Here is a 7,444-nt window from a genome sequence, read left to right on the forward strand (position 1 = left end):
TAGCAGTTTTAATATCTGCTAAATTAAGAATGACTTCATTATGGTCGTGATTTGCCACAGTGTCCTTGAGTCTAATGCCCAGGCTGGCCGTGTTCTAGTCTCTGGCGCTGTTCCAGTCTGCATTGGTGCTAGTCGAAAATTCCTAGCTCACAGCCCGAACGCGTGCCAGGGGCGTGGGTTACCAGTGTTGTCCAATAATCCATGATTCAAAGACTGTATAAATGCATTTTATTTTAAATAAAATCAAAATCTTTTTTAAAAAAATGAAAAATAACATATACATATATTTTTTAATGCCAAAATGGTATTTGTTAATATCTGGATGTAAAACCCAGCAGTGCTGTTATATTTTATATATTTTTGATAACATTTCATGAGACATATTTCAAGGATATTTAATTCCCACTGAACCTGCTTTTAACTTATTTTCATCAGTTGCCTAGTTGTGTGCGAGTACAAATTTTTGAAATAAGGTATTGCTATTCCCCTTTCCCTTTGCATTTCTACATGTAGTTTTGACTCATTTCATAAAGCTTTTTGTTTAAGAGAGTTTCCTCTTCGGGGCTGTGAAGGGAATGTAGTCACAATATTATATGGGGAATATAATATGGCGGTAGCTCTGCGTGGTGCCAGGTGGGCACTAGGCTAAGCGTACGTTACATACATGTCTAACCACCATGCTGCACATAAAACTAGTATAATGCCGAATGTCAGCTGTAGCTGAACAAAAGTGTTTTTTGAAAAAGTTTCCTCTTCTTTTGTAAGACTCCTTACAAATACAAAGGATTCAGTAATCTAATAAAGCTAATATATTTGCTGTTTCTTGACTGTACAACTTGATTGTATAATAGCACAGTTAATAAAAACTTGAATTATAATTTCTTCACTTATTCTTAAAACTTAAAGTCCTTTTAAAATTAAAAGTACAAAGTCAAACATTTCTTTGAAGTTTCCATTTTATGTACTAATGCCTTTTAAGTGTTCCTTCTAATTTTTCCACCAGTCGGAAATTGATGTTTTTCTAACTTTCAGGGTAAATTCGGCGTATTTTCCGACTTGAGCATTACCAGATTATGTTGAGTGAGGACGATATACTTGCTCTAACTCAAGTTGAACTGTTTAGTTGTTTTCTTCTATCCTGCTTACCACCCACGGATGAGAGTGGTTTATAAATCTGGCATGGAAATATTTGTGGCATGTTCTTAATTGTACTAAACAGTCAGGTATTTCCGCCGTGTTCCTTTCCATTGGGATCTGCATCCTCATTTCTCCAGACGTGGTGTGTGACCGAGTGTCTGAGCGGTCGGGTTCTGCCTGGGTCACCTTTGGTCCCACAGCTCCTCTAGGTGTGCCTTTCTGTGGGTTATTTAAGATGGAGTCAAGGGACAGTTTCATAGTGCTCCGCTCTACAGTAAAGTGGGCTTCCTGGTTAAAGATCAGAATTGTTCAAATAGACTTATACCTTTAATTTTCAATCTATCATCTCTTTGCCTTTGAAAATTAGGTTGGGCTCACATTTTGAAAACACGAGAGTGCCCACATAGTAGTTATGCAGGGAGGTTTTTTAACCGTAGGAAGAGTCTTGCCTTTGAGCTCAAATTAAACTTTGCACGGGACTTGGGAGAATTTAAACAAGAGCAAAGGAATTCAGACTGTAGGGGAGAGAGGATTCCCATCAGAGCTGGGAGTGGGCGATCCATGGCGTGGACCCACGCAGTCTGCAGGTGCGCTTACCGGCTGGCGCCCCGTGACTAGTGACAGGGTGGGAGCTGTTGCTCAGAGTTTCAGAAGCTACTTACAAATATATTAAAAGGTTTAAGCATAACGTAGATTTGGGGAATGGTTGACTTGTTACTGACTTGGTCGCATGTTTTAAATTGTGTTCGTGGTCATCACAGTTTTTGGTGGAAATGAAGTTCCGTTACAAAAGATACGTAGCTGCTGGCCCTGTGAAAGTGTGTGATTATATCTTTTTTTCAAACCAAATTCCTACTCCCGTAGCTATATTACTTAACTAGGTCTTTGTCTTTTGAATATGTGTTGATTCATTTTGCATACTCTGCACGGCAATACGAAAACTTACATGCTATAGCAATTTATTTATAATTTATATAGATTTATATAAACTTGAAACAGTTTCTAGCATAAAGGTTGTATATTTTTTAAGGTTCGGCAGGAATTATTGGAAGAATATGAACAAGTTAAAAGCATCGTCAGCACTTTGGAGAGCTTTAAGATCGACAAGCCCCCGGACTTCCCCGTGTCCTGCCAGGATGAGCCGTTCCGGGACCCTGCGGTCTGGCCGCCTCCCGTGCCCGCGGAACACAGGTAAAGGGGACCCCACCTCCTCTGAGGTGCTTCCGCAGCCAGTCGGTACTCAGAGTGAGGAGAGCGAAGCTTGATTTGAACAAAGGATGAAAAGGTCTATTTTGGGGGCCTGTAAATTTAATATCTTTTATAATTTTCACACCTGCAGATTTACAGAGTTTGTATTTGATAAAGAACAGAAGTCAGTCACTCATCACATGTCTGGCTTTATTCTAGAACGTTTTACTGCCGCAATCATAGTAGTAGAAAGCTGCTGGTCCTAAAATTCGTCACTCGAGTGAACTCTTACATTTCTTGAGGTTGGCATCGAAACTTGAGTGGCTTGTTTTGCTTTAAAACTCTTCTTTGAAAAGCTCTGACAGCTTTTGATGAGGGTGGACAGACTGGATTCTTCTGCTTGGCCACAGTCGGGTTCCAGAGTCTTAGCGTCCGGGGGCCTTACTGTCCTTAAAGGTTAAAGGTCACACTCCCGTCGTGTGGCCTCATCGGCTACGTTAAACCCCTTTCTTCTGTTCTTTCCTGTCTTGTCTTTTCACGGTCTATTCTTTCTTCAGGGAACGCCCACAGTCCCCGTGTAAGCGACTCATATTCATTCTTCCAGGCTCAGCTCAACGTAGGGGCTTCGCAAGGGACAAGGGCCATGGTTTTTATTTACTCAAAACAAAAATAACAAACTTGTATTGCTAACACAGGGTTTGGCGCACAGTGGGCATTCCGCCAGCATCGAATGAATAACTCCGTTAGTTCCACAGGTGACAGCGAGGCCTGAGCAGCCCTGACCTGGGACTTAGGGCTGGCTCAGGGCCTGAGCTTAGGTCTCCCTGGCTTTCGGTCTCCTTGATTGTGAAATAGTACTGTGGCCAGAGCGTTGCATCAGAGAAAATAAATGTCGCTTTGCTCGGTGGCTGTGATCCTGTGTTTAACTCGTTGATCTCTTAGAGTTTCCTAAAAGCGCTTAAAGAACTGTGAAAAGTGGTTAATTTATCCCTTCAGGGTTTTTTCCACTGAGTTACAGATAATTTTATGATTCCCATCATAAAAACACTGGATGTTGATTCTTTTCTAAGGTCTGCAACAATATAGTGCCTAATGAAATAACTATTGATATTTTAAATGTAATTTTAAAAATTTCTCTCTGGGAATACCACACTGAAATTGCAGCGGAAGTCCATAGGAAAATAGAACTTACTTCTCTTTGTTTTGTGTCAGATGTCTCCAGGATGCATCTGATGTGTTTGCCTTGACCTACAACTTTGCTCACTCTGCTTGTGGGTCCGTCCTTGTCACTTCATGGACTTTTAACACAAAACTTCTCCGTCTCCCTGTCTCCGCGGACTGAGGCAGCCTGCATACTGTGGGCTCCCACGGTGGCGTGCCATGTGTTTTGAAATTGCAATTTATATGACATGTGTCTGCTGTGTTTAATCCTGATCCTGTTCTAAGTCACCAGCAGGCGCTTGGACAGATCAAAACAGTCTTTTCAAATGAATTAGATGCATTGCCTCAAACATGAAGAAAGAGCTACAAAAGTAGGTTGTGATGGCAGTTTTAGAATTAAACTCCAAAGGGATGAAGCCTCCAGTCCATTTTTAGTGTCCTAAGTTAAAAGGTTTCTTGTAGTAATTAGTTTGTAATATTTTGCATGTTTAAGTTTATTAAGCGCATCCTCTTGAATGAGACCGTTTTAAAAGTGGTCCCCCCAGTGGGACCCGAAGGCGCGAAGCTCAGATTTTCTCTGTTGCTCATAGCAGTATTGGACACAGCGCATATTCAATAAACTAGTTTTTATTTAACTTAAAAAGTAAATGTTAGATCTTTTTAAGTTATATCTTTTGGGACAGATGGCTTTAAGAAAAGGATACTCGAGCCTGAAGTTAATCATTTGGCTTGTTCGTGTAGGTAAACTGGAACTCTAGCGTTAATTCACCTGAGAGCAGGGAAAATGGCGTAGTGTGTCTCAAATTTGTGCTATTCTGTAGAATTCTAGCCAAGGGGAAGTTCTTACTGGGTTGGTATTAAAGTTATTGCCTTATGTTTCTTTGGGTGCCCACACAGATTAAGTAACTGCTAGCATTTTAAGTCCCAGTTCGCAGTGGGAAAAGATCAGTCAAGGCCAAGGTCCAGTCCGGTGGACAGTGGCTCCGATCTTGTCTTTATAGGTACTTCAGCCGGGCTCCGGCCCAGTTGCTCTCCTGGGATTAGGAGGGGGGTCCACGTGTTTCTGTCAGCTCCAGCAGTGACTGCGCAGCCCTCTAAGTCAAGTTCGCTTCTCTGTGCTCATCTTTCTCCTTCGAAAAGTGTGCATTGTGCTGAGACTGTTTGGTAAAATTGTTTTGAAGTCTTAGGAAGTCACTGGTCTATCCAGCGTGTATTTTATGACCACTTATTGTATGCCAGGTGTTCTCTCTGGCCCTGTGGAAATTATAAAGGTACCCTCCCACCCCCCTTCCCCCGCCCCACACAGACACCTCGGCCTCAAGAAACCAGTGAGAAAAAATAACCCAGACATCCTGGGAAGCTTGAGGTGGGATGCTGGCACCTGTTGTGTGCCAGTACAGTGCCAGTACGGTGCCAGCACGGTGCCAGGTGTGGTGGGGCAGAGACACGGCCCCGCCCTCTCAGGTGTTCAGTCTTGTAAGGTGAGTGTGAGCCGTCGCTGAGGTAGGACGGACTGGATTCGGTGATGAATGAGTTACAGAGAAGGAGAGAAAAATTGGGATAGATAATGAACTATCTGGACCAAGCCGTTGAATCGGAATCAGAAATGACAACCTGAGTTTAAGAGAGACTGAGATTCGAGGTAGTTATTTAGGAATCATCGGAAAGTAAGGAATTTTAAGGAAGAAACTTTTAGGTCATTCTTTAGATGGTGGAATAGGTTATTTGCCTAATATGATTGGTGGGTTGACATTATACTCATTTCCTTGGCATTCTGGAGCCTTCTGCTCTTTCAGAGTCCTGCTTCTGGAGGATGGGGCGCTGAGTAGGAGGCCGGTCGCCTGCTGAGATCTCACCTGCGCCCCGTCCACGTTGCTGACAGGAGCCCAGTCACTGCCCTCGCTGCAGTAGCATGTGTGGGGAGCCCCAAGGTGTCAGGAAGGCAGCGCCCGGCGCTGGCGGTGCGGGAAGCGTGTGCATGCGGTGCGGGCTGGTGTGTGGGGCGGTGCGGTGCGGGAAGCGTGTGCATGCGGTGCGGGCTGGTGTGTGGGGCGGTGCGGTGCAGGAAGCGTGTCTGCGGTGCAGACTTCGTGCCTGTGAGACGCCAGGTCAGGGCGGCTTCGGTTAGCGTGGGGCATGACTGTCCCCTGCGGTGGGCAGCATCTCCCTGCTCCAGGGAGATTTAGGATTAAGAATGAAGGTGTCTAAGAGAGTCAAGCCTTAGCAGTAGTGTTGTCCTGTTAATGACATGTGCATTGATGCATGTTTGTTTGTTATTGTTATGTACCTGTGATTTAAGAGAATATGGCTAATGAAGATGATAAACATGCAATTACAATCTACAATGTATTACGGAATAATTTAGATTGGCAATTTTTTAATAAAAAATTTATGTTGGGGAAGATTTAGGAGAAATATATACTTACCTTATAAGTATAATTTATTAGGTTTATAAAAGTGTATGTGAGCTATTATGCTTCATTAAGTAAGATAATTGAAGAACTAAGAAGGAAGTAAAACCTATTAAATTTATAAATATAGGTAAAAAGTTTTGGGGGCCTTCGATTTCCCAGGTTTGTAAATGGGAGCAAACATTATTCAAAAGCCTCTTAAAAGTGATTCCTAAAATCTGCTACTCTTGAATATAGAAAAATATTTGTAAGCCGAATTTAAAAGCTTTAAAGAATGACCAAATTTTTGCATTTTTAACTTTAATAAGTTGAATATTTAAAAAATGAAAGTAAGCCTTTGAAGAGTATTTTCTGCACAAAAGCACCCTTAAAGACACACAGCAACTCGTATTAGCGTGGCCTGCTGTACTCTGTGTTCTGAATGGGATTGATTTGCTCGTTAGGTAAAGATTGAAGAGTTGATACAGTCTCTTGTATTGTGTAGTAAACTGCCTGACATTCATTACAAGTTCAGATGCCGTGGAAAAAATATTTTGAACAGATTCCTGAAGATATAATAAAATATGTATAATCTCCTGATAGCAAACAAGTAAAACTTCTTAAGTTCTGCTTGGAACTGGAACTTATTAAAAATTGAAGTCATGTGATTTATGGAGAAGGCGCCCCTGCGATTCGGTTGGGAAAGGCGGGTCTTACCCATAGATGCTTCTGGATTAATTGAATATCCATTTTGGTAATTCTCCCAGTATTTCAGCCTTTTTCATCATCATGTATTTGTCTTGGTGGACTGTGGTCAGTGATCTCTGATGTTACTATTGTCATTGCTTTAGGGCTTCCCAGCCAAACCACGTAAGACGACAACTTAATAAACATGTGTGCGCTGACCGTTCCACCCACCCGTCTCCCCCTCTTCTCAGGCCTCCCCGTTCCCTGAGACACAACAGCAGGGACGTTAGGCCTCCTAACAACCCTGCAGTGGCCTCTACGTGTTCACATGAGAGAAAGAGCCCCATGTCTCTCACTTTAAAGCAGAAGCTGGACGTGACCGAGCTCAGTGAGGAAGGCAGCTGAGAGCCGAGCTGGGCCAAACGCTTGGCCTCTTGTGAGTTGGCCAAGCTGTGAGTGCAAAGGGAAAGTTCTGGAAGGAAAGTAGCAGTGCTGCTCCAGTGAGCACACGAGTGAGAGAGCAAATCGGCCTCGTTGCTGATACGGAGGACGTCTCGGGTAGGGGTAGAAGTCAGCCCCCCACTCCCTCAAGCCAAAGCCTGGTCCAGAGCAACGCCCTGCCTGTCCTCAGCCCTGTGAAGGCCGAGAGGCGAGGAGGCCGCAGGAGAAAAGGCTGAGGCTGGCAGAGGCTGGACCACGAGGTTTAGGGAGAGAAACCGTCTCCACGACGAAGGGCGAGGTGAAGCAGCAGGTGTTGACGGGGAAGCTGCAGCGAGGTGTCCAGGTCCGGCTAAGAGATCGGCGAAGGCGCCACACCAAATAACAGATTTTCAGTGTAGACGAAACAGCCTCATACTGGAAGACGATGCCCTCTGGATTCG

The 7,444-nt window shown here is 43.7% G+C and overlaps 1 protein-coding gene across 1 annotated transcript in view; it reads left to right on the forward strand.

Moving 5' to 3' along the window:
- Window positions 1–7,444, forward strand: part of KATNAL1 (katanin catalytic subunit A1 like 1) — a 52,566-nt gene that overhangs the window by 12,616 nt on the left and 32,506 nt on the right. The window contains exon 2 of the mRNA XM_006904826.3: window positions 2,168–2,328. Coding sequence (XP_006904888.1) covers window positions 2,168–2,328 — 161 coding nt within the window. The remainder of the gene's footprint in view (window positions 1–2,167; window positions 2,329–7,444) is intronic.

Source organism: Pteropus alecto, unplaced genomic scaffold, assembly GCF_000325575.1.
Source record: "Pteropus alecto unplaced genomic scaffold, ASM32557v1 scaffold80, whole genome shotgun sequence".
NCBI classification, from domain to species: Eukaryota; Metazoa; Chordata; class Mammalia; order Chiroptera; family Pteropodidae; genus Pteropus; species Pteropus alecto.